Source organism: Lampetra fluviatilis, chromosome 61 (genome assembly GCF_964198595.1).
Source record: "Lampetra fluviatilis chromosome 61, kcLamFluv1.1, whole genome shotgun sequence".
Lineage (NCBI taxonomy): Eukaryota > Metazoa > Chordata > Hyperoartia > Petromyzontiformes > Petromyzontidae > Lampetra > Lampetra fluviatilis.
The window spans coordinates 5,317,387-5,344,496 of record NC_136335.1 but is presented as its reverse complement, the minus strand read 5'-3'; the positions used below and the strand labels follow the sequence as shown (position 1 = coordinate 5,344,496).

General features: G+C 55.1%; 1 protein-coding gene across 4 annotated transcripts; it reads left to right on the top strand.

The window, feature by feature from the left end:
* On the top strand, nt 1–26,901 carry DDX31 (DEAD-box helicase 31). 4 transcript variants are annotated; one of them, XM_078881281.1, is made up of 21 exons: nt 1–60; nt 910–998; nt 1,733–1,959; nt 2,668–2,743; nt 3,487–3,530; nt 5,417–5,487; nt 7,517–7,581; nt 9,209–9,253; nt 11,098–11,139; nt 11,948–12,012; nt 12,760–12,879; nt 14,559–14,665; nt 17,434–17,756; nt 18,111–18,296; nt 19,897–19,956; nt 20,472–20,522; nt 21,588–21,727; nt 22,222–22,291; nt 23,653–23,770; nt 24,531–24,717; nt 25,210–26,901. In XM_078881281.1, exons 2-21 carry the CDS (start codon nt 963–965, stop codon nt 25,286–25,288), a joined length of 2,112 nt encoding a protein of 703 aa, XP_078737407.1. In that variant the 5' UTR covers nt 1–60; nt 910–962; the 3' UTR covers nt 25,289–26,901. The 4 variants fall into 4 exon arrangements, with proteins under 4 accessions (XP_078737407.1, XP_078737408.1, XP_078737409.1 ...); XM_078881282.1 differs by having other exon boundaries at nt 25–100; XM_078881283.1 differs by having other exon boundaries at nt 56–144; nt 1,736–1,959.
* The last annotated feature ends 209 nt before the right edge of the window (nt 26,902–27,110 follow it).

Below are 27,110 nucleotides of genomic sequence, written 5' to 3'. Positions count from 1 at the left end.
TCGGGGTCCTTCCTGGGCCGTGTCGCGTAGCGAGGCCGTCGCGGCCTGGAGCCCACGTGGGTGGGTACAGTGCGCGCTAGTACAGTGCGTGGGTACACGCGTGAGTACAGTAGGCGAGTGTACACACGTGTGAGAGTGTAGTAGGTGAGTGTACACACGTGTGAGTGAGGGTACACGTGTGAGTGAGTGAGTGTACACACGTGTGAGTGAGTGAGTGGGTACACGTGTGAGTGGGTGAATGAATACGCGCACACGAGTACGCGCACACGTGTACGCGAGTACACACGTGGGTCAGTGGGTACACACGCGTGTGCATGTATGTATGAGTTCACACACGTGTATGTGTGAGTCCACACATACGCACACACACACACGTGTAAAAGTGATGAGTATCGCCCTAGGTCGACTCAGCCTTAGATGTGTACCCGGTGCAGTTTTTTTTAAGAAATCAGCGTTAGGGGGGACAAAGGTGGCCGGGCGGGGTGTTGGCCACCCCCCTCGCGTGTCGCGCGGGCCTTAATAGGTGCTCGCTAACAGCACTTGCCCCAACAGTCGCTTACGGCTATAGGGGGGATCTTTCTCTTTGGTGTGTGAGAGCGGTGGTGCAGTGGTTAGCGCGCTGGCGCTACGAACCCGACCACCCGAGTTCGATTCTCATGGCCAACATCGTTGACTGTCTGATCCGGTCCTGAGCTTTCCCCTAAGTCGACTCGACCTCAAATGAGTACCTGGTGTGGCCTTTAAACATCACCACTGGGGAGACAAAGGCGGTCGGGCGTGGTTGCTGGCCAACCACCCCCTCGCGTGCAGTTTCCGGCCTTCACAGGTTCTTCTCGCTAACAGCACTTGCCTCAACAGTCTGTTCAAAGCTACACGGGGGACCTTTGTGGTGTGTGTGTGTGTGTACAGGGGTGGAGTATCTTGTGATCGACTACTCAGGTGGACGTCGGTGAAGTGAAGTCATGTCGCCCACCACAGGACGCAAGCCGTATAATAAGGTGTGTGCCCAGCTCGTGTGAATCTTCTCCATTCGCTCACGTGCACAGGCTCACGTGCACAGGCTCACGTGCACAGACTCACGTGCACAGACTCACCTGTAGCGCAGAGTGCTAACCACTGAACCACCGCTCCCCACTTACTCACACACTCACCCACACACTCACCCACACACTCACCAACACACTCACCCACACACTCACCCACACACTCACCCACACACTCACCCACACACCCACACACTCAGCAACACACTCACCAACACACTCGCCAACACACTCGCCCACACACTCGCCCACACACTCATCAACACACTCACCCACACACTCACCCACACACTCGCCCACACACTCACCCACACACTCATCAACACACTCACCCACACACTCACCCACACACTCACTCACACACTCTCCCACACACTCACTCACACACTCACCCACACACTCACACACTCACCCACACACTCGCCCACACACTCACCCACACACTCACCCACACACTCGCCCACACACCCACACACTCGCCCACACATTCACCCACAGCCGCTAGCCAACAGCCACCCCCACACTCACCCTGCTGGGGAGGACGTGGAGGCAGCGTGTGTCTGAGGAGGAGGATGATGATGGAGGAGGAGGAGGGAGGAGGCAGGGTGTGCATGAGGATGATGGAGGAGGAGGAAGAGGAGGAGGAGGAAGGGTGTGCATGAGGTTGAAGCTGCGCCCTGCGTGTGCAGCAGAAGCGCGGGGCCAAGCGCAGCCGGGAGACGGACGCCGAGGAGGAGGAGGAGGCGGCGGCGCTCAGGGGCCCGGCCAAGGCCCCCCGGGGCCGCGGGGGTTCGGGGGCCCGAGGGTCGGAGGCCAGGGGACGAGGGAAGGCCCGGGCGGGAGGACCCGGAGAGAAGGCCTTCCCCAAAACGTCATCGCTCTTCAAAAACAACCCCAGCATCCCCAGTGTGGAGAGGTGAGAGTGCGAGATTGGGTGAGCCGGGGTGAGCAAGCGTTGTGGTGAGCCGGGCGAGTGAGCGAGCTTGGTGAGCCGGGCGAGTGAGCGTTGTTGGTGAGCCGGGCGAGTGAGCGAGCTTGGTGAGCCAGGTGAGCGAGCGTTGTTGGTGAGCCGGGCTAGCGAAGCGCGGTGGTTCGTTTAGATCATTTAGATTATTTGACTCCTATACATTTCCACGTGCTTGTGATAAGCCAACTTCGTTGAGCTATCATTTGTGATCGCTTCTCAAAAAGAGCTGCGTAGCAGCTCAGCGGGGCACTTTCCTGGTAAAATGAAAAAAAATATTTGATTATAGTTTGGTTGCCAGGAGGAGCAACCAGCAGCGTCCTCCTCCGCTTTCTCGGGGGCTCTTGACGCGGCCGCTGCCTCTGCTGCTGCTGCTGTGACAGACGTGTGACGGGCGTCTTCGCATCCTTGACGCGGCCGGCACCGCGACCCGGAGGAAAAAAAAAACCCAAACCACGAATTGTCACGCCGGTCGCTGAAAGGCCCCAAACGCTGCGTTTTAGGTCGTAGTCTTTTTTGTTTTACGGCGAGGTCAAACAGCACCGCGGACGTCGCGCGGCGACGACGACGACGGTTTGTTCGTTTATTTGTTTTTCGTGCGTCGGTGTCATGGCTCTCTCGTGTCTCCTTCCCCCCCACCCTCCCTCGCAACTCCCCTAGGCCCGTGGTGTCGCAGCGCAAGGAGGCCGTGTTCGCCGGCAACGCGTTCTCAACGCTGGACCTCCACCCGTACCTGGTGCGGACTCTTCCTTCCCCTTAGGCTGTAGCTCTGGTGGAGGCCCCTTAGTTTCAAGGGCAATGTGTACATTGTTATTGAAGCAGGTGGCTGGGTGGATTACTGGGTGTGTGGTTGGGTGGGTGGCTGGGTGGGTGACTGGGTGTGTGACTGGGTGTGTGGTTGGGTGGATTACTGGGTGGGTGGGTGTGTGGCTGGGTGGGTGGATTACTGGGTGGGTGGATTACTGGGTGTGTGGCTGGGTGGGTGGCTGGGTGGGTGACTGGGTGTGTGACTGGGTGTGTGGTTGGGTGGATTACTGGGTGGGTGGGTGTGTGGCTGGGTGGGTGGCTGGGTGGGTGGGTGACTGGGTGTGTGGCTGGGTGGGTGGCTGGGTGAGTGGATTACTGGGTGGGTGGCTGGGTGGGTGACTAGTTGGGTGGCTGGGTGTGTGGCTGGGTGTGTGGCTGGGTTGGTGACTGGTTGGGTAGGTGGGTGGGTGACTGAGTGGGTGGCTGGGTGGGTGGGTGGCTGGGTGGGTGTGTGGCTGGGTGGGTGACTGGGTGGGTGGCTGGGTGGGTGGCTGGGTGGGTGGCTGGGTGGGTGGCTGGGTGTGTGGGTGGGTGGCTGGGTGTCTGGCTGGGTGTGTGGCTGGGTGGGTGACTGGTTGGGTAGGTGGGTGGGTGTGCCGCCACCACCACAAGGGGCGACTCGCCCTGCTGCCACCGTGTGACCCCGTGCCGTCTGTGTCGTCGTCCCTCCAGGTGTCCACCCTGGACAAGCAGATGAAGCTCACCCAGATGACCATGTGAGTGGGACTCGCGCTTGACCCATGCCAACCGTGTGACCCTGGATCACAATGTCAGCTGTTGTCCCCTGCCCGTGTGTGCGTGTGTGCGAGTGTGCGCGCGTGTGTGTGTACATGTAGCGGTTAGCGCGCTGCGCTATGAACCCGGCGACCCAGGTTCGATTCCGGCTCACGGCCAACACCAGTGACGATTATCTGAACTGGTCCCAGGCCTCCCCTAGGTCGACTCAAATGAGATCCATGGGGCGGTGTGTAAACATCGTCACTGGGGAAACAAAGGCGGCCGGGCGTTATGCTGGCCACCCATGCCCTCGTGTACCATGCCGGCCTTCATGGGGCCACACTAACAGCACTTGCCTCAAAAGTCTATTTAGGCTACACGGAGGGGGGGGGAGGGGGGATCTTTGTGAGTCTGCGTGGAGCACACAGCGCTGCAAAGCGTCACATTCCGAGGTCGATTCCCGCCACGGCGAACATAGGTGGCGAATATTTGAACCGTTCCTGGGCCTCCCTTAGGTCAATCCAGCCTTATAAATGTGATGTGGGGGAGACAGATTAAACTAAACTATTTTAATTTCACCAGGTAGGGCCCACTGAGCTACGTGGATTTTTTTCAGAAGTGACCTGGCCACAGATGATAGCCGAACGAAGTGGCTTATCATCATTGTTTTTTTACCCTTTTATCTGGCAACAAAACTGACACCTTTTTTTTACAAGGAGTCATGTTTGCATTGACCACAATACCTGCGGTCGGAATGCAAACAAAAACATAACTTTGATAATGTATGCACTCATCTTCTTGGTTCTTTCGGTAAAGTCACGTAGAAGGGAAATAATAAAATAATACAAATAAAACATAATAAAATCATTCTCATGACGTTTCGGCCACAACGCAAGCAGCCGTCCTCAGGTGAAGAACAGGTCTGTCGGAAAGACAGCTGTCTTTATTTTATTATTTCCCTTTTACGTGACTTTACCCAAAGAACCAAGAAGATGAATCCCAGCAGTCACGTAAGCTTTAAATCGAAATGTATGCACTGTCCTTGAAATTGATTGGTCCACACCCGAGACAGCTTTTCTTAGAGCCCAGTCTCACCCTGGTGTTGGACCAGATGACGCCAAAAGGCGCACAACTCAAAGACAATGCACCATCAGAGTATGAGAGCTCGGGGTAAGCATTTTCACCATTGGAACCTCCTTTGCCAGTAGCAAAATATGATAATTGTTTTTTTTACCCCTTTTATCTGGCAACAAAACTGACACCTTTTTTTGTTGCCAGATAAAAGGGTAAAAAAACAATTATCATGTTTTGCTACTGGCAAAGGAGGTTCCAATGGTGGCTTATCATCATCACGTGGGAATTTATAGCGGCAGACAAACTCTGAAAGCGTGACGTGGATTGTAAATGTGGAGGGAAAAACCCGGAGGACACCCAAGAGAAATCCACACGACCACAAACCAAACACGCAAACTTTAAATATACGGCAGGCGTCGGGGTTGGGATCGAACCCACGACCACCTGTATACCAGGCGAGGTAGTTAACATCTAGCCACCGTGATGATGATGATGATGAGAGAGAGAGAGACGCAAACTTCAAATATACGGCAGGTGTCAGGGTTGGGATCGAACCCACGACCACCTGTATGCCAGGCGAGGTAGTTAACATCTCACCCATGGAGAAAAGAGAGACACACAAACTCCAAATATACAGCAGGCGTCAGGGTCGGGATCGAACCCACGACCTCCTGTATACCAGGCGAGGTAGTTAAAATCTCACCATGGGGAAAAGAGAGAGTTTTCAGCGCTACTACTCGCGAACAGCACTTGCCCCCAGCAAGGCTACACGGGGGCGGGACCTTTGTCTTTGTATGCGTTGTGCGTGCAGGGTGCAGACGAAGGCCATCCCAGTGCTACTGCAGGGACGGGACGCTCTCGTGAAGTCACAGACAGGATCAGGTCTCCCTCACCGCTCACTACTCACCACTCCAGTCCATTCGTTCCACGCGCTCGGGACCCCCCACTCGCCGTACAGCCCCCCCCCCCGCTCCCCCTCGCCCCTTGCGCTCCTGCGTCGGAGAGGTTTGGCCAACGCAGTCCGTTCTCCTATAGCGAGTAGTTTTCATATCAACGCGAATTGGATATATAACACGATGAATGTGTTGGGGATGCGAATTGGGATATATACGGTAATGCGATCGAGCGAACGGAACTACTTCGCGCACGCACCAGACATTGGGATGCTGCTGGATGCTTCTAGATGCTGCTACTCACGCGTTTCAGTCTTTGTTCAGCCTGCGTAACGCATCTCACGTGTTGTCGTGGACTGTGCTTTACCCTGTACTATTTGTTATAACGCTATTTCTCCACAACGCGGCGTTATTCAGGAACTCAACGACGTTACAGGAGGACACGACAGTCCAGTAAAACCTTGGATTGCGAGCATAATTCGTTCCGGAAACGTGTTTGTAATCCAAAGTACTCGTATATAAAAGCACTCGTATATCAGTTGTGATCACGTGACGCTCGGTAGTCAAAACGTATACACGTACTACTCGTATTGCAAGACCTCGCACGTTTATCAAATTAATATTTATTTAAAAAATTTGCTCGTCTTGCAAAACACTCGCAGACCAAGTTACTCGCAATCCAAGGTTTTACTGTAGTTGTGTTTTTTGATTTCGCGTTTGGGAGGAAGCAATTGGGCAATGCACAAAAAGTCCGCGCGAACGGGTTCCCAGTCCAATTCCACTTCCTGTCATGTACGTTGAACTTCTTTCGCACCACCGCACGTAGCCAACTGCTAATCGGAGGTGTGGGGGAAGGACAACAAACACAAAAAGCAGTTCTTGAGAAATGAGTTTGTCAATCTAGATGATGATGATGATTTAAAATTGCGCAGCTCCCAGTGTCTTCCTGATATCGGAAGGAAGAGCGTTCCAGATGGCCGAAGAAGCGCATCTGAAAGCGCCGCGCGATACAGCGGTGACCACCGCCTTTGTTCGATGGTTGAGCCAAAAGCCGCTGCTGCTGCTGCTGCGAGGACGATCGGAGTTTGCATGATGATGGTTTATGCTCCTTGACGACTTCAGCGAGGTGTTGTGGTTCATTTGTGGCTCATTTGTATCTCATTTGCGGCGAGCACTTTGTGTGTGATGAGCGCAACTTTGTAACATTCTGCCAATTCGTGGGTCGCCTTGCAGCCCGTTGGGTTGTGGAGTTGAGCAAATGTCTGCTACCATCGCTTGCCTGTGAACAGCTGGGATCACCGGCACTCTAAACCACAACCAAATCCTCTCCCCCTGCCCCGTGGCGGTGGGACTTTAGGGCTAGGAGATGTTAACTACCTCGCTTGGTGTGCAGGAGGTCGTGGGTTCTATCCTGACCCTGACGCCTGCTGCTGTATATTTGGAGTTTGCGTGTCTCTCTCTCTTTCCCCATGGTCGAATGGATTTTTCTCCGGGTCCTCCGGTTTTTCCCTCCACATTTAGAATCCACGTGCGGTTAGAGTATTTGTCCCCTGCTATACATTCCCACGTGATGATGATAAGCCTCTTTCGTTGGGCTATCATTGGTGATGGCCAAGTTTCTTCTTAAAAGTGCTGTATAGCTCAGCAGGGACTAACCAAGTAAAATAAAATAAATAGTTTAGTTTTCGTTTGTACTTATGTACTTAATTTATTAGCATTTATTTTTCATGACTTACCTTTTGGACTCAAAATAATAAAAAAATGTGGGAAATTTTCTGACCTGCCCTTTTACTGGACATCTGCAATAAAAAGCAGTTGATCGTCTTTCTTTGGGACGGGGGTCACACGCCGCCCACGAAGAATCAACACCGCAGCCACAAAGCGTCGCACACGTGGACAGCGAGCCATGCGGCAGCGCTACCGCGAGCCCCCGTGCGGTCGCACCACCTTGACCCCCCCAATGGCCCCCCCCTCCCGACCCCCCCCACCGACTCTGACCCTGCCGCCCGCGTGCGCAGGAAAGACGCTGGCCTACGCGGTTCCCCTGGTGCAAGCCCTGCAGGCCGCGCAGCCCAAGATCACGGTACGAACACTGCCGACCCGAGTTCGATTCACGCTCACGGCAATCGACAACAGTGACGGTTGTCAGGGTCGATCATGCGTCTCCCCTTCGGTCTCAAATGAGTACCTGGTGCGGTGTGTAAAATCATCGCCGCTGGAGAGATGGAGGCGGCCGGGCGGGCGTGGTGCTGGCCACCCACCCCCTTGTGTGCCGTGCAGGCCTTTATAGGCACCCGCTTAACAGCACTTGTCCCAACAGTCTGTTCAGGCGATACAGAGGATATTTGTTGTTGTAGGTACTCGCTAACAGCTCTTATCCCCCGGCAGTCTGTTCAAAGCTACACGGGAGATCTTTGTCTTTGTTGTGTGAGTATCGGTAGTGTAGCGGTCAGCGCGCTGCGCTTCGAACCCAGCGACCTGAGTGAGTTTGAATCCCGCTCACAGCAACCAACACCAGTTACGATTATCTGAGCTGGTCATGGGCCTCCCCTAGATAGACTCGGCCTCAAATGAGTACCTGGTGCAGTGTGTAAAATAATCGCTACTGGGGAGACAAAGGTGGCCGGGCAGGCGTGGTGCTGGCCACCCCCACCCCCTTGTGCGCCGTGCCGGCCTTCATAGGTGCTGCTCGCTAACAGCACTTGCCCCGACAGTCTGTTAAGGCTACACGGGGATGTCTTTGTCTTGTGTTGGGGAGCGGTGGTGCAGTGGTTAGTGTACTGCGCTAAGAACCCGGCTGCGATCCGAGTTCGACAAACAACATCCTATTCAAGAATCACAATTAATAGACAAACAACGTTTTTGCTATTAAATAGAAGAAATTTAATAAATTAATACTTACAATTTCATCAATGGTCCTCGTATAAATAGCCCAAGCAACATATGTAAAGTTTAACACGTAGACTTTCGCGACCAGTATTTTACATAATCGAGTTTTTTGGGTTAGATCACGTAAATATAAATGTGTCGTTAAACCTGCCACCGCCCAACACGGCCAACTAGTAAGGGTTGTCACGTAAACAGAATGTGGCCAATTCCTCACTAGTACAGCACATCAGTGTGTTGGAGAGCCAAGCCACAACATTTACAATCTGAGTACGACGTTTCGCCAGTAATTACAACTAGCTTCATCAGGCGAAAATAATTGGCCGTGTTGGGTGGTGGTTTTAACGACACATTTATATTTACGCGATCTAACCCCAAAAAACATCCATTATTGAGGATATACATTTTTTTTTAACGAAACTAACCTTAAACTATTTTTATTTTACCATTGAGCTATATCGCTCTTTTTCAGATGCTACCTGGCCACAAATGACAGCTCAATGAAGTGGTTCGTCATCATCACGTGGAAATTTCGGCTACCAAATAGCGTGATGTTGGCTCTAAATGTGGAGGGAAAAATCGGAGGACCCGGGCCAAAAAATCTACGCTGCCATGTCGGATGAGAGAGAGAGAGACACGCAAACTCCAAATATACAGCAGATGTCAGGGTCCGGATTAAACCCACGACCTCCTGCATACAAAGCTAGAGAGTTAACATCCAGCCACCGTGGTGCCCCTGTTATCACCAACTGAACGCCGGCTGTAATAATCGATGCTTGCGTTTAAACCGGTGTCTTTGTTTCCCCCTTCCTGGTTCCTGGCAGAGAGCGGACGGTCCCTACGCGCTGATCATCGTCCCCACCAGAGAGGTGCGTACCAACAAATCCCCCAAAAACGCTCTCGCCGGAGTGGGTGGGCCCTGCTGTCGAACCCTGTGCTCCGCAACTCTGGTTCGTGAGCGGCAGAGGTCGCAACCGGGTACCCGATACCCGTACCCTACCCGATACCCGGCTACCCGTACCCGGCCGGGTACGGGTACCTGTTTGCGACCCTGGTGCGGCCGGGTACGGGTACGGGTAGGCCGTGAGTCACTGGTGAGTAACTGTTTGTCACTCATTTCCCAACGTCTTGTCTCTTCTCACAATTCAAGTTCCTAGAATCAACCCACCCGCGCCTGCAACATGGCTTCATCCCAGAGGTCGCAATCAGGTAGCCGATACCCGTACCCTACCCGTACCCGGCTGGGTACGGGTAGGGTACGGGTACGGCCGGGTACGGGTACCCGTTTGCGACCCTGGTGCGGCCGGGTATGGGTACGGGTAAGGAATCAAAACCCGTTTGCGACCTCTGGTGAGCGGCTAATCCGTGGGTCCAGGGAGTAACCCCTCCCAGCGGAACGCTCCGGCCATTCCAGTCGGCGGCGGAGTCGTTTGGAAGCTTGCCATGTTTTATGCGGAGCAGGTCAATTAGTTTGCTGCTTAGCAGATCTACCTTCTACGATAGACTCTCTAAACTTTTTATTTTATTTTGCCAGGTAATGCCCACTGAGCTATTCGGCTCAGAAGCGACCTGGCCACAAATGATAGCTAAACAAAGTGGCTTATCGTGTGGGAATTTATATGGAGGGAAAAAAAAGAGGACCCGGAGAAAGATCCACGCGAACACGGCGAGAGAGACATGCAAACTTCAAATACGCATGCGTTGGGGGGGTCGGCATCGAACCCACGACCTCCTGTATACCAGGCGAGGTAGTTAACATCTCTCCACCTCGGTGGCCCAGGCCTGGTGGGTCACTCAACTGCCGTTAACAAATAGTACAACGAATCGGTGAGCACTGTCCGGGCGTGGGGTGGTGTACAGGGGGGGGTTGTTGGGAGCCGTTGAACGGTTCAACCCCTGTTTAACATGTAGGCTTTCGCGACCAATATTCATAATAAAGTTGTTTGGGTCAGATCGCGTTATTTATAAATGTGTCGTAACCCTCCACCACCCGACACGGCCAAACAGTAAAAAAAAGTGTCACGTTTACAAATGGCAAAATAATTCACTTCTTTAGCCCACCGGTGTGTTGAAGAGCGAATCAACATAATTTAAAATTTGAGTACGACGTTTTCGCTGGTCATTGAAGCTGGATGTAATTACCAGCGAAATGTCGTCCTCAAATTTAAAAATGCTGTTGATTCCTTCTTCAACACACCGGTTCAACGCCTGCCTCCAGGTCAGGGTGTAACCAGGTCCTGGACTTGTCCAGGTGTAAACCTCAACACCAAATCTCGCAGCAAGACGAGAAGATCATGTGTACTGTATGTGTGTGTTGAACTTTTACGTAGCCAACCGCGCTTATCGGAGGTGCGGGGAAAGGACTACAAAAAAACACAAAAAGCAGTTTCAAAGAAATGAGTTTTCAATATACTATCGTAATGTAGTGCGTAATATTGTAGTGTATAGTGAAGTGTACCGTAGTGTAGTATATAGCGGTGTATATTAGGGTGTAGTGTATAGTGTCCTGTGTAGTAGTGTCGTGTATAGTAGCGTAGTGTATAGTGTATAGCGTGTAGTGTATAGCAGTGTGTATGTATGTAGAACTTCTTTCGCACCGTACGTAGCCAACCGTGCTAATCTGAGCTGCGGGCGAAGGACAGCGAACTAAAACACGAAAGGCTGTTGTAAAGGAATGAGTTGTCAGCCTGGATGTCGTCTGTGTGCTCCTCAGCTTGCCATGCAGAGCTTCAATGCTGTCCAGCAGCTGCTCAAGGTGAGGCTCTCCGGGGTGGAAGCGTCCCCGCGCCACTGGCAGGCGTTGCCACCATCCCTGCTGCCTGTGCTGTGTCTGTGGTGTGGTGTGTCTGTGGTGTGTCTGTGGTGTGCCTGTGCTGTGCCTGTGGTGAGTCTGTGCTGTGTCTGTGGTGTGTCTGTGGTGTGCATGTGGTGTGTGTGTGGTGTGGTGTGTCTGTGGTGTGTCTGTGGTGTGTCTGTGGTGTGTCTGTGGTGTGTCTGTGGTGTGTGTGTGGTGTGTCTGTGCTGTGTCTGTGGTGTGTCTGTGTTGTGCCTGGGGTTTTGTCTGTGTTGTGTCTGTGGTGTGTGTCTGTGGTGTGTCTGTGTTGTGTCTGTGGTGTGCCTGTGGTGTGCCTGTGGTGTGTCTGTGGGGTGTCTGTGGTGTGTCTGTGGTGTGTCTGTGGTGTGTGTGTGGTGTGTCTGTGCTGTGTCTGTGGTGTGTCTGTGTTGTGCCTGGGGTTGTGTCTGTGTTGTGTCTGGTGTGTGTCTGTGGTGTGTCTGTGTTGTGTCTGTGGTGTGCCTGTGGTGTGCCTGTGGTGTGTCTGTGGTGTGTCTGTGGGGTGTCTGTGGTGTGTCTGTGGTGTGCCTGTGGTGTGTCTGTGGTGTGCCTGTGGTGTGTCTGTGGTGTGTCTGTGGTGTGTCTGTGGTGTGTCTGTGGGGTGTCTGGTGTGTCTGTGCTGTGTCTGTGGTGTGTCTGAGGTGTGTCTGAGGTGTGCCTGTGGTGTGCCTGTGGTCACCTGGCACGTGTAACACCTGGCACGTGTAACTCCCTTCCCGTGTGCCACCAGCCGTTCTCGTGGGTGGTGCCGGGCGTGCTGATGGGCGGAGAGAAGCGCAAGTCGGAGAAGGCCAGGTCAGTGACCCCCCACCCCACCCCACCTCTCCACCACCCCCACTCCCACCTGGGGTTTGGACCGGGTGGCCGTGCCACCCACGGCCGTGCCAGCCTCCTCCTGGCCGCGCTCCACAGCCTCTCGTGCGATGCCACCCTGAATGCCATCTCCTGGACATCATCTCAGTAAAAAATAAAAGAGCTTCTTAGCTCATCAGATTACTCCCGCGGTCCAAATAAAAATTCTGATTGGCGGTGCCAGGATCCCGGTGGAGTTGCCGCTGTTTTAGGGGCTCTTTGGGGAGGGCGCCCCGGCACGCTCTGCTGAAGCCCCAACGCAGATTGGCGCGCAAGTTGACGATCTCGTTACGTTCTTACCCTGAGCCGTATAAAGTCGACCCGTAGGGAATTCGTAGAGATACGGAGTGACACGCGGAGACCCGTAGAGATACGTAGACCCGTAGAGGTGTACATCGAGTAAGCCACTGTAGTCTGCGCTCATTCAACCAACTTTCTCTGTCTGCTGAAGCCCTCTCATCGTGGCCGGCAGCAGGAGCAGACCTCGACATTGGCATCTGTGCAGACGGACACAGCTGATGCACGATCGCTCGCAACCTTCACGTGAAAGCGTTCGGCTTTACTTTGGTCTTCATGGAATTAATAGAAAATGGCGATGATGGAGCCCCCCCCCCACCCCTGCACTGCCCCCCCACCACCCCCTGCCCGCCCCCCACAATCTCTGAACTCAACCCGACGCGATGTGTTCAGGCTGCGCAAGGGGATCAACGTGCTGGTGGCAACGCCGGGGCGCCTCGTCGACCACATCCACCACACGGAGACGCTCTCCTTCGCCCGGGTCGCCCACCTGGTGCTCGATGAGGCCGACAGGTGAGAGGGGCGAGGGAGGGGTGAGGGAGGGGTGAGGGAGGGGCCAGTGAGGGGCCAGTGAGGGGTGAGGAAGGGGCCAGTGAGGGGCGAGGGAGGGGTGAGGGAGGGGCGAGGGAGGGGTGAGGGAGGGGCGAGGGAGGGGCGAGGGAGGGGTGAGGGAGGGGTGAGGAAGGGGCCAGTGAGGGGTGAGGGAGGGGCGAGGGCGGGGCCAGGGAGGGTCGAGGGAGGGGCCAGGGACTGCCCAGGGAGGGGCCCCCCGTCGGCTGTGGCGGTCTGTGGGTGGCGCTGGTTAAATGCTCAGCTCCCTGCAATGGCTGCCCTCTCATCACCGCTGGCAGGAAGGGGATCCTTCCCCTAGAGGGAGCCCTAGAGAGAACGCCCCCCCCCACCCAGTGACAGGGTGTCTTGGCCTATGCAACTGGAACTCGGTTGGAGGAGTACCCACACTTTACCCCACCACACGTGACCTCCCGATCGACTGCACTGCTGCTGGGTGGACAGTGGCAGCTGGGGGGGGGGGGGGGGAAGTCGGGAATGGGGGAGGGGGTTGATGTGCCCCCCCCCACCCGCTGCGCCGCCGGGAGATGGAGTCGAACCGGCGACCTCTGGGTCGCTGCTCCGGCGGTTGCACTGACCGTTAACCTCGTGGCGGTGCAGCCAGGGGCGGTGTCACGTCGTGGATTGGCGGTCGATGGTTTTTTATTAAGATCGCCGCGTTAGATGCTCCGACAGGTAGGCAAAGGTCTCCCCCGGGTAGCCTTGGACAGGCGGCTGCCCCGGGGCAGGCACTGTTAGCTGTGCGTAGCGCCTATTAAGGCCGGAGCGGCTAACGCGGTGGGTGGTGTGGTCAACATACCGCCCGGCCGCCTTTTTCTCCCCAGTGCTGATGTTTACACGGTGTGCTGAATACTCATTTATGGCTGAGTCGACCTTGCCAACATGGCTGTCCATGTCTATGGAGGCTCCGTGTCTTCTCCTTACCAACATGTCTGACCATGTCTGCCCATGTCTATGGAGGCTGTGTCTTCCCCTTACCAACATGGCTGCCCTTGTGTACGGAGACTCCATGTCTTCCCCTTACCAACATGGCTGCCCATGTCTCTGGAGGCTTCGTGTCTTTCCCTTACCACAAGGCCATAATTATATTGAGGGGGACACATCCCCCCCAATATTCAAATTTGCTCAAAATGTACCCCCCAATATATTGCTATAAAATAGATTTCTGTTTATATGATTGTGGTTATGGTTGTACTTTATTCATCCCTAATCTCTGCCATTATATACAAAGAAACAAGAAAAGGTAAAAAAGAAAAAACAGAGCAATGTAATACAATACACTATTAGACATTATTGTAAAAAAAAAGTCCATCCCATGTGTTAGTGAATTTTTTTAATATTTTAGGCAGGCAATGCCAGGAAATTCGTTTTCAAATTTAGATTTTTTTCTGGGGGGTAGGGGGCCCGACCTGGAAGATTTTGTCCCCCCCAATGTTGACTCCATGGGTACCGCCTTACCAACATGGCTGCCCATGTCTATGGAGGCCCCGCGTTATCTCCCCTCACCCTACCGTCTCATTCCCTTACCAACATGGCCCATGTCTATGGAGGCCCCGTGTCATCCCCTTACCAACATGGCTGCCCTGCACATGCTGTGTGTGTGTCTGCTTGTATTTGTCCAGGCTACTGGACCTGGGCTTTGAGAAGGATCTGACCATCATTCTCAACCGTCTCGAGGAGCAGAGTCCCGCTCACCAGAACGTGCTGCTGTCAGCCACGCTGAACCAGGGTACGCTCGCCAGCACTCCTCACCAGTACTCACTCAATGTACATTAGATCATCGATTATCCGGCGGATATGGGGGATCGGCGGCGCCGGATTTTCAACAACGCCGGATAATCAGTAATCATCGTTATTTAAAATAGCTAACTTTTTCAACATTCTTGTAAAACATGCTTTTAGGTGTTGTGTGCATGGTTTTATTCGTGTTGTTTATTTGTTCACTCTATGAAATTGTTATAAATAAACATACAAATAGACCAAAAATAAACATCCTCCCGTAAAAATGTACCGTATTTACTGTACCGTACTTGCCACTCCAATCTGGAAGGCTCTGAGTGGGATGATGATGGGCGGGGTGTAACACGGCAGGTAGTTTTTATCTAAATCCCACGCCGTCGGCTCTGGTAGAGGTTCGTTTGGAAGCGGGATAATCGCGCACCGGCTAATCGATGATCTTACTGCGTGCAATGCATGTTGAACTTCTTTCGCACCGTGCGTGGCCAACCGCGCTCGTCGAAGGGGCGGGCGTGTGGGTGTGGGAGGCAGTGCCGGATTATCCTCGTAGCACAAGTAGCTACATATGGCTACGGGCCCCGCACTTTCAAGGGCCCTGCGCTAAACGCTTTCAAGCTATCAATTCCAGTTCAGTGATTCTGCACTTGCTCTATTACTATATTACTATAGTACTATACCGCCTTCAACGACTGGGTGTTTAAGGTTAGCGATTTGTCGTATCATCTTGCTCTATAGCAAATGTGCAAGTAAAAAAATTGTATTTTTATATTTATGTGTTTTTATTTTATTTAGGGCCCCTTTATAACAACATGTGCTACAGGCTCCGCACAAGCTTAATCCGGCACTGGGGGGAGGGACAACAAACTAAACATAAACGCATCCCACTGTACGTTGATTAACCATGAGGAAAACAACCGAAAACAGGAACTGCATATTCTCAGATGAGCATGATCCACACTACGCCCCCACCTCTGCTGAGAAACTCACAGTGATAACATCACCTTCACTTCCTCTCTGTAAGCCCGAAACCAGCGGGGAGACGTCTTCACAATTTTGGCGAATCGCCTGATGTAATCACCGGCGAAACGTCACGAAACTCCCAATTGTCAATGTTGTTGTGGGTTTCATACCTGTCAACCCCTTATTAGTGCGCTACCTTATTACAGACCAAGTCAGACCTTGTTGGTCACCCCGTGCCCCCTTATAAATCTCAACGGTCTTCCTACAAAGTCCTTCCACACACAACCGGTGTGCATGACGAACCTTACCTCAATTGGCTGTGTCGGGTGGTTGGTGGGTTTAACGACACATTTACATTTAAGTGCTCTAACCCAAAAAAATAACTCTTTATTACGGACTAGCTTTACTACCCGGCTTCGCCCGAGACTTGGATTCTTGTCTTGGATTAATTCAAGGCCTACGCGGAGGGTGGGGGGGGATGCGTGAAGTTAGCAGGCACACTGCGTGACGCTGACGCATGCGGGTGACATCACAGATGTGACGTCACCGCTCACTTGCCGTCAGAGGTCGCAAACGGGTTTTGATTCCTTATCCGTACCCGGCCGCACCAGGGTCGCAAACGGGTACCCGTACCCGATACCTGGCCGGGTACGGGTAGCCGGGTATCAGGTAGGGTACGGGTATCGGGTACCCGATTGCGACCTCTGGCATGAAGCCATGTTGCAGGCGCGGGTGGGTTGATTCTAGGAACTTGAATTGTGAGAAGAGACAAGACGTTGGGAAATGAGGGACAAACGGTTACTCACCAGTGACTAACGGCCTACCCGTACCCAGCCGCACACAGGGTCGCAAACGGGTACCCGTAACACGGCCGGGTACGGGTATCGGGTAGGGTACGGGTATCGGGTACCCGATTGCGACCTCTGCTTGCCGTGCAAAATACATCCATTATTGCGCCCCACCCCCCCCCCCCCCCCCCAAAATACAAAAGTAAATTTTTATACTTTTTGCATTGTGTGCAGTCTGGAAGCTACCCACATGCCAAATTTCAAGTTTGTTGCATGTTGGGAAGTATGCTAAACATTTTGAACAGACACACATTCACAAATTTCCCTTTTATATATGTATAGAGATAACATTGGTCGTGAAAGCCTACTCCTATGTGTTAAAATCACCAGCACTCACCTTCTGCTGGTGGTTGCGGCGGTGGTGGTGGTGGCGGTTGTGGTAGTAGCGGTGGTGGTGGCGATGGTTGGCCGTGTTAGCGAGCTCCATCGGCGTGGTGTTTATTGCCACGGCCTTGGCCGTCTGCGGTGCAGCCCGGCGTTGGGCTGCGAGACCCATGCTTGTGCGTGCGTGTATGGGACACTTCACGTGGCCTCAAGGTGCACATAGCCTGGCACAAGCGTCGTGGTGACGTCACCACCACTTAGTGGCGAATGGCGGTTATTGTTGTTATTGTTGTATTGTGTATGGGTGCATGCGTGTGGGGAGCGGCAGTGCAGCGGTTCGCGCGTTGCGCTACGAACCCAGCGACCCGAGTTCGATTTCCGCTCACGGCCACCACTGGTCCTGGGCCACCCCTAGGTCGACTCGGCCTCCAATGAGCACCTGGTGCGGTGTGTAAACATCGCCACTAGGGAGACAGGCGGCTAGGTGTGGTGCTGGTCACCCACCCCCTCGTGTGCTGTGTCAGTCTTCATAGGTGCTCGCTAACAGCACTTGCTCCTACAGTCTGTTAAGGCTATACGGAGGATGTTTATCTTTGTGCGCGTGTGTGTGTGTGCGTGCGTGCGTTAGGGGTCACGTGGCTGGCCGGCATCCTCCTGGACGACCCCGTGAGCGTAACCGTGGAAACGCACGCGGGCGAGGTCGTTGCCGCGACGACGAACGGTGGGGCCCATCGGACGGGGGCGACCGTGGAGGCGGACGAGGACGGGGAGGAGGAGGAGGCGGGGGAGGAAGAGGAGGATCAGGAGGAGCAGGAGGAGGGAAAGAAAGAAGTGGCAGGGAAGGAGGAGGGACCAACGAAGATGTCGATGCCGCCCGGGCTCACTCAGCACTTTATCGCGGTGCCCAGCAAACTGCGCCTCGTCACGCTCACCTCGTTCATCCTCACCAAGGTGAGCGGTGAGCCGTCGGCGTGCCCACTCGTGGCCCGAGTTCTGCGGTAGCCGTGCGGTGATTCATTCTCCATCAGGGATCGGGCTTCGTTCATCGTCATCATTGTCGTCGTCATTTTCATCGTCATCCTCGTCGTCATTATCGTTGTCATGGTTGTCAGTGTCGTCGTCATCATCATTGTCATCATCATTGCCATCATCGTCTTCATGGTCATCATCACCATCATCGTCATCTTTGTCATAATTATCGTCATCATCGTCATCATCGTCGTCGTTGTCATCATCACTCACCACCACTGCCGCCACCATCGCCGCCATTGCCGCGGTGAGCTAACGCCCGCTGGCTGTGTGCAGTGTCGGGACGAGGCCAAGCTCGTGGTGTTCGTGTCGAGCCGCGAGGCCGCCGAGTTCCACTTCACGGTGCTCAGCCACCGTCTCGGAGGAGGAGGTGATGATGCTGACGAGGAGAACGAGGAGGGGGGGGAGAAGGAGCCCCCGAGGGTCGCCCTGTGGCGTCTCCACGGCAGCGTGGATCAGCAGGTGGGTGGAGGGGAGAAGGGGATTGGGGGTGCGTAGGGGGGGGGGGGGCGGTACCAACGGGAGCTCGCCGACTGACACGAAGCATCGGGGGGCGCTCGACGAGCCGAACAAATGAATGAATTATCAATATCGATAGGCCGGCGGGCTTCACGCTGTCCGGCAATGATCGCACAGGTGTTTGAAGACGTTCAAACCGCGAGTAGGACCCCCATGAGGGGGAGACCTTCGGTGTGGCAGGTTCCAACGGCGCAGAGTGAATCGCTTTTCGTTTCGCGCTTTGCTCATGGCGCCGTTCGGATTGCGAGCAAAGAGCGTGTGGTGAAAGTAACGTCATGTGCGAAGAAACGTAGTGAAGAACCGTCAATTGTATTCTCGTTTATGTATTTTTACTTGAGTTTTTGCTTTCTTTGTATAGTGATGGTAAAAAATGCAAAGTTCGCTATACCGATAGAATATACGAATCGAGGTTTTATTGGATAAGCCAACAAGTCTGCATTCACCACGGTGGCTAGGAGATGTTAACTCCCTCGCCTGTTATGCAGGAGGTCGTGGATTTGATCGCGACCCTGACGCCTGCTGTATATTTGTAGTTTGCGTGTCTCTCTCGCGCTCCGGGTCCTCCGGTTTTTCCCTCCACATTTCGAATCGGCGTCATGCGTTTAGAGGATTTTGCTACCGCTATGAATTTCCTACGTGATAAGCCGCTTCGTTGAGCTATCATTTGTGATCGCCAGGTGGTCACTTCTGAAACAGAGCTACACGGCTCAGTGGGCCTTACCTGGTACAAACACATTCCCGTGAAGGGAGCTGGTAGGAACGTTGGGTTGCTCAGTCAATGGCCAGGGTCAGCGGCGGCGTGGTGTATTCCGCAAATATGCCCGACTGTGAGGGCGGGCACAAGCCGGCGTGAGTAGGTTAAATGTTGAGTTTTATAAGGGCACCACGGGGTGACCAGCCCCTCCCCACCCAGCCCCACCCCTCCCACCCCCCACCCAGCCTCACCCTCCCCACCCAGCCCCTCCCCACCCTCCCCACCCAGTCCCTCCCCACCCTCTCCTCCCCACCCAGCCCCTCCCTCCCCACCCAGCCCCTCCCTGCATGACGGACGTTCACAATAATCCCCTGTGGGCTGGTGTAACCTGGCGGTTCCTACTAGTATAAAAAATGGTTTAGTTTTAGAATAGAAAAAATATTCAGTTAAGTTTTTAGTTTTAGATCATGCTTGTAGTAAATCAATGTATGCACTGTCCTTGACACTGATTGGCCTGCACCCGAGTTGCAGTCCCCTTGATGCCCCTCGTCTCCGCACCGGTGTTAGGCCGGAGAACAACGGCAAAAGGCGAAACGCCACAAAGGCAACGCTAATGTCAAAGCGTAAGTTGACGATTAACGGTTAGATATATTGGGTTGTCTTTGGTCACGATTCTTGCCGGAATAGTAAAGGCGATGCTTTATTTCCATCGGTGCGAGCGAGCGACACCCGGGCCCGCCAGCGCGTTGTTCTTCTCCGTCCGGGACATCTGACACAAAGAGCTTCATAGCTCTTCGGATTCCTACCTTCCGGTCTAAACGGAGATTCTGATTCTGATGATTCCTGCAGGAGCGGATGGAGGTGTTCGACTCGTTCTGCAAGGCTCGCTCCGGGGTGCTCGTGTGCACGGTAAGCACGTGGCACCCTCCTACTGGGTCTGCTCGCCAGTGGCGCTGGCAAGGCAGTGGCGCTGGTTCACTAACCGCACTGGCTCAACAATGACAGTGGCTTGATAATCACAGCAGCTCACTAATCTCCGTGGCTGACCAACTATGGCGGCCCGCTAATCACAGCGGCTCACTAATAGCAGTGGCTCACTAATCACAGCGGCTCACCAATAATGGTGGCTCACTGATAACAGCGGCTCACCAATAGCAGTGGTTCACTAATCACAGCGGCTCACCAATAATGGTGGCTCACTGATAACAGTGGCTCACGAATAACAATGGCTCACTAATAACAGTGGCTCACGAATAACAATGGCTCATTAACACCAGAGGCTCACTAATAATGGTGGCTGACTAATAACAGTGGCTCACGAATAACAATAGCTCACTAATAGTGGTGGCTTACTAATAGCGGCTCACTAATAACAGTGGCTCACTAATCGTGGGCGCCGGCGTTGTGTGTGTTTGTTACGCCAGGACGTTGCGGCGCGAGGATTGGACCTCCCGCGGGTATCGTGGATCATACAGGTAGGTGGGCGAGTGGGTGAGCGAGTGGGTTGGCGGGCGAGTGGGTGGGCGGGTGGGTGAGCGGGCGGGTGAGGGAGTGGGTGAGTGAGTAGAATTGGTGAGTGGGCGGGTGAGTGAGTGGGCATGTGAGGGAGTTGGACAGTGAGTGGGTGAGTGGGTGGGTTGGTGGGTTGGTGGATGAGTGAGTGAGTCGGTCGGTGAGTGGATGAGAGTGAGTAGGGTTGGTGAGTGGGCAGGTAACTGAGTGGGTGAGCGAGTAGGTGAATGATTGCGTGAGTGAGTAGAGTTGGCGAGTGGGTGAGTTAGTGGGTCAGTGAGTGAGTGCTTGAGTGAGTGAGTAGAGTTGGCGAGTGGGTGAGTGAGTGGGTCGGTGAGTGAGTCCGTCTTTGCAGGAGCAGTGACGCAGGGGCCACCAAACACAGGTGATGCTTATATCTGAACCGGTCCTGGTGTGTAGTACACATCGCCACTTGGGGAGACAAGGTGGCCAGCCGTGGCTCAGACCACACCACGCTCTTACTTTCCGTGCCGGTCTTCAGGTGCTGCTACTCGCTCACAGCACTTGCCCCAGCAGTGTTGCAAAGGCTACACGGGGCACCTTTGCCTGTGGTGCGTGCGATCATCATCACCGGCATTGGTGGGTAGCCAATGCCGGTGATGATGATCGCACGATTATCTGAACCGGTCCTGGGCCTTTCCGAGGTCAACTCAGCCTCAAATGAGTACCTGGTGCGGTGTGTAACCATCGCCACTGGGGAGACAAAGGCGGTTGGGCGTGGTGCTGGCCACCCACCCACCCCCTCGTGTGCAGTGCGGGCCTTCATAGGTGCTGCTCGCGAACAGCACTTGCCTCAACAGTCTGTTAAGGCTACACGGGGGATCTTTGTCTTTCTTTATGTGTGCGTGCATGTCTGCCCCGTGTGTTTGTGCAATTGTGGATTAGGCGTTGCACCCCTTCCTACGAGCCGGCCTTCGCAGGCTGCCGCCACTCGCTGCCACCACTTGCCCCGACAGCATTGCGAAGGTTACCCGGGTCACCTTTTGCTGTGGTGTGCGTGCGTGCAGTACATGGCCCCGGCGAGCGTGGAGGAGTACGTTCACCGCGTGGGCCGCACGGCGCGCATCGGCCACCGCGGCAGCAGCGTCCTCTTCCTGGCGCCGTCCGAGCTCGAGTTCCTCACCGTGCTGGCGGAGCGCGGCATCAGGCACGCGTCCTACGGCACTTGCCGGCACTCACCGACACTCACCGACAATCACCGATACTCACAGTCACTAACACTCACCGGCACTCAACTACATTCAGATTCACGGACACTCACATTCACCGGCACTCACACTCGCAGACACTCGCAGACACTCACACTCACCGGCACTCACCAACATTCACACTCACCGGCACTCACAGACACCAACACTCACCGGCACACACCGGCACTCACCAGCCTGGCGCAAGCGCCATGCTGACGTCACCGCCACTCAGTGGAAACTGGCGGTTATTGATATTGTTTGTGTGTGTGTTTGATTTTGTACACGTGCGTTTTTGTGGTGTGTTTGTGTTTATCTGTATGTGGTGTGTGTGTGTTTGTGGTGTTGTGTGTACCCGTGCGTATACGTGGTGCGTACCATGCGTGTCCATGGTGTGTGTTTACCGGCGTGTAATTGTTGTGTGTGTGTGTGCCGTGCCTGTGTGTAAGGGCAGCCTGCGGGAGCTCAAGATGGAGACGGTGTTGAGGACTCTGCTGGGGAACTCTGGCGGCCGGGCCAAGCGGGTACGTGGCTCTGTGTGCGCGCGTCTGTGCGCATGTGTCTGTCCTTGTGTGTCTGTGTGTGTGTCTGTGCGCGTGCGCGAGTTGGTCTGTGTGTGTGTGTCTGTGCGTGTGTGTCTGTGTGTGTCTGTGTGTGTGTGTGTCTGTGCGTGTGTGTCTGTGTGTGTGTGTGTCTGTGTGCGTGCGCAAGTCTGTCTGTGCGTGTGTGCGTTAGCACAGTAGGGGGGCACGGGTGGTACATCGGCCGGTCATCTCAGTCAGTCGACCCGTGGCAGCTGCTGGGTCTGTGTCGTGACCTCCTGGTGCACCTAGCCTGGCACAGTAGGGGGGCACAGGTGGTGGATCGGCAGTCATCTCAGTCCGTCGACCCGTGGCACCTGCTGGGTCTGCCCCCGTGACCTCCTGCCGGCGGGCGTTTGACACTTCACGTGGCCTTAACGTGCACATAGCCTGGCACAAGCGCCGTGGTGATGTCACCGCCACTTAGTGGCGAATGGCAGTTGTTGTTGTTGTGTGTCCATGTTTGTGTGTCTGCGTAGCGTGACAGCGCTCTGCGCTACGAATATACAAACTGGTCCTGGGCCCTCCCCTAGGTCGAATCAGCCTCAAAATGAGTACCTGGTTGCGGTGTGCAGTAAAAATCGCCACTAGGGAGACATAGGCGGTGGGGCGTGGTCTTGGTCATCCTCCACCACCTCGTGTTTCATGGCGGCCTTCATAGGTGCTCGCGAACAGCACTTGCCCCAACAGTCTGTTTAGGCTATACGGCGGAGTTTTGTCTTTGTGTGTGTCCGTGTGCGGGCAGAGGCGTGATGCTCACAACAATGAGCGGAGCACCGGGCGGCTACAACGCAGAAAGTTGGCAGAGTGTGAGCACTGATGTTGCAACTGCCAGCCATCTATCTGGTGCATCTACTGGTCATCTTAGTAACCCATGGCACCTGGGTCTGTCCCGTGACCTCCTGCCAGCGGGCCCTTCGACACTTCACATGCCCTTAAAGTGCACCTAGCCTGGCACAGGCGCCGTGGTGATGTCACCGCCACTTAGTGGCGAACGGCGGCGGTTGTTTTTGGGGAGCGGTAGTGCAGCGGTTACAATCCCCGCGACCCGAGTTCGATTCCCGCTCACGACCAATAACGGTGACAATTTTTTTTACGAGACCCGGGCCTTCCCTAAGTCGGCTCAGCCTTAAATGAGTGTGGTGTGTAAACATCGGCACTGGGGGAGACAAAAGGCGGCCGGGCGTGGTGCCGGCCACCTACCTCCCTCGTGTGCCGTGCCGGCCTGCACAGGTGCTATTCGGCGACAGCCCTTGCCCCAACAATCTGCTCAGGCTACCCGGGGGACCTTTGTCTGTGTGCAGGGTAAGTGGGAGGCGGCGCAGCTGAGGCAGGCTGCACACGAGAAGGCCACCGAGATGCAGCTGCAGTTTGAGAGCTTCACCCACTCCAGCCCCGAGCACCTGCAGCTCGCTAAGAAAGGTGCGCACGTGAGCTGTACCACACGCACCTGTGCTGTACCCTAGACAACTGTGCTGTACCCTACACCTGTGCTGTACCCTACACCTGTGCTGTTCCCTATATGCGCACCTGTGCTGTAGACACACACACACCTGTGCTGTAGACACACGCACACACCTGTGATGTAGACACGCACACACCTGTGATGTAGACACACGCACACCTGTGATGTAGACACACGCACCTGTGCTGTACACTCCACACACCTGTGATGTACACTACACACACCTGTGATGTACACTACACACACCTGTGCCGTAGACACACACACCTGTGCTGTACACTACACGCACCTGTGCTGTACACTACACGCACCTGTGCTGTACACTACACACACCTGTGATGTAGACACACTCACCTGTGCTGTACACTACACACACCTGTGCTGTAATTGATACACACAAAGGCAAGGGCGGGCGGGCGGGCGTGCACACACCAACGCCCTCGTGCACGCCGTGCCGCCCCTGCACCGGCGCTGCTGCTTGCCAACAGCACTTGCCCCAACAGCCCGTTAAGACTATACTGGGGATCTTTGTCTTTGTTGGGGGGCGTGGGTGGGGTTGGGGGGGTCGGCGAGGATTTACAATTCCCACAGCGGATCGGCTGATTGTAAATCTCACACCATATAGACACGGCGCACGGGCGAGTAGAAACCGCTCGCCGGAGAGCCGTGAAGGCTTCACGGTGGCGGCGGCGTTGTTTCTGTGCGCGTGTGTCACAGCGTACCAGTCGTACGTGCGCGCGTACGCCACCTACCCCGCGTCGCTCAAGCACGTGTTCCACGTGCGCTCGCTCCACCTGGGCCACGCGGCCAAGAGCTTCGGGCTCAGGGAAGCGCCCGGTCAGCTGGTGGCGGGCAAGCAGGGCGGGGCGGGGGGACGGCGGGCAGCGGGGACGCGCGCGAACAGGTGACGCACGCGCACGCACGGGATCACGCGCACGCACTGGTGACGCACACGCACTGGTGACGAGCACGCACGGGATGACGCGCACGCACGGGTGACGCACACACACGCACTGGTGACGCGCACACACGGGATCACGCGCACGCACTGGTGACGCACACGCACGCAGGTGACACACACACACGCAGGTGACACACACGCAGGTGACACACACACACAGGTGACGCGCACGCACACATAGGTGACATGCGTAATCATACACGGGGGATGCATGCCATCACACAGGTGACACACGTGGTGTGGTGGTCATGGGGGATTTCGTGTGGGTTGTGGTTGTGGCGGTGGTTGGTTGTGGTCATTGTGGTGGTGATCGTGGTGGCTTTTGTGTTGGTTGTGGTGGTGGTGGGTGGTGGTGGTGGCGGCGCAGATTCACGTGGCTAATGGTCAGCGAGCGCTGACCGGGACCCTCTAACCGTGCGCCCGTGGTGTCCGCAGGCCGGCGACGAAAGCGAAGCCGAAGCGGCACACCGCCTTCAAGGAGCTCATCCTCTCCGAGTTTGCCAGCGGGCTGTGAGCGGGGGAGGGGGGTTGCGCATGTTGCAGCGTGCGCGCGCGTGTGTCAGGTGTCGTTGAGGAGGCTCGTGAAGGACGCTGCTGGGCAGTGGGAGGCAGTCGCCTTCCAGCAACAGCGGAGGGCAGAGGAGCGACGCTCACAACAACGAGCGAAGCGCCGAGCGGATAAAACAGAGCGAGTTGACACAGTAGGGGGAACACACGGGTGGTGCATCTGCCGGCCGTCTCAGTCAGCCAGCCCATGGCACCTGGGTTCGTGACCTCCTGCCAGCAGCGAGCCTTCGACACTTCACGTGGCCTCAAAGTGCACCTGGCCTGGCACAGGTGCCGTGGTGACGTCACCATCACTTAGTGGCGAATGACGGGTATTGATATTGGTCGGGTGTCGGGAGCGGTGGCGCAGCGGTTAGCGTGCCCCACTACGAACCCGGCGACCCGCGTTCGATCGCCGCTCACGGCTAGCACCAACAGCAGAGTGACGATTATCTTCACCGGTCCTTGGCCTCCCCTTAGGTCCACTCAGTCTCAAACGAGTAGCTGGTGCGGCGTGCAGTAAACATCGTCGCTGGGAAGACAAAAGTGGCTGGGCGTGCGTGGTGCCGGCCACCTATCCCCTTGTGCGCCGTGCCGGCCTTCATAGGGTGCTGCTACTCGCGAATGGCACTTGCACCAACAGCCTATTAGAGGGATCTTTGTCTTCGGTGTCAGGGGTAATTGGGGAAACTTGCGTTAAAAGCCTTCGGAGTGAAATCGTGGAGTAATTGGCATTGATTTGGGCGCTTCCTTCCCTTACGTTTAAAAGCCGCTCCGCGCCACGCGCTGGAAACGCGATTCTGCGTCTGCGTGTCCTGGCATGTGGTGGAGCGAGACGGGTGGGCAAGGGGGGGAATGCGGGGGGCGCGGTGGTGGATCTTTTGCAACGTTAGCTACTATGGTGATAAAGACGTTCAACAAAGTTCAAACCGGGAGGGGGTGGGACGCGCCCCCCCTTCGTTCGAATGTCTCCGCGCAGGTTCTTAACGCCTAACAAGCCTCGGCACGCTTGGTTAAAAACCAAAACGTATACGAAACCACTTAAATTAGCCGTTGGTGTGAGTTTTTTTGTATTGACGGTGAATTTAAGTGTATATATCTTTGTGTATTTTTATTGTAAAAAAAAATACAACGGTGTTTTCTCCGTGGAAGAAGATAGAGAAGCGCCTTCTCAGATGGGGGGCATGACCGCCACCGTACCCCCGTGACCTTCCCGTCTTCCGTCGTGGGTGCCCCCCCCGCGCCTCGATCTACGTGTCTCCAGTGCCCCCCCCCCCCCACGTGTCAATTCAAGTCCGTTGTGATTGCCCTGCGAGCGAGTCGGTGAGCGAGCGAATGAGCTCGTGCCATACGTCGTGATTGCCCTGCGAGTGAGTGAGCGAATGAGCAAGCGAGTCAGCCGGTGTCACACGTCGTGAACACTCCGTGAGCGAGTGAGAGAGCGAGTGACCAGGCGAATCTAATGTAATCTTCTTCGATAAGTTATACAACACATTGAGACGGTCGGTCGTGCTCATGTCCCGATGGCGGGGCTGACTTTGTATTGTGTTTTTAAAACTTTTCATAAACGATGGATGAGGACCAGAGAGTGGCGAAGTGGTCGTTGCAGCTGCTCCTTTCCCGTGGCGTTTGACAAGCTGCGTAGGCGTTTATAGCCGAGTGGTCGCTCCGGTGCCAGGCACGGGCCTGTGAGATGAGACAAATCGTCCGCTGATCGATCAATATTATTTCATCTCGCGTGCCAATGTCGCCCTCAATAAAAGGGGGCATCGGAGCACATTATACAGCAG

Bases quoted from the DNA above. Each gene is read 5' to 3' on its own strand.
- DDX31 (XM_078881281.1), top strand. From the start codon at position 963: ATGTCGCCCACCACAGGACGCAAGCCGTATAATAAG. The intron at 7,582-9,208 runs GTACGAACACTG...GGTTCCTGGCAG, and splicing joins CCGCGCAGCCCAAGATCACG to AGAGCGGACGGTCCCTACGC. The intron at 22,292-23,652 runs GTACGTGGCTCT...GTCTGTGTGCAG, and splicing joins CTGGCGGCCGGGCCAAGCGG to GGTAAGTGGGAGGCGGCGCA.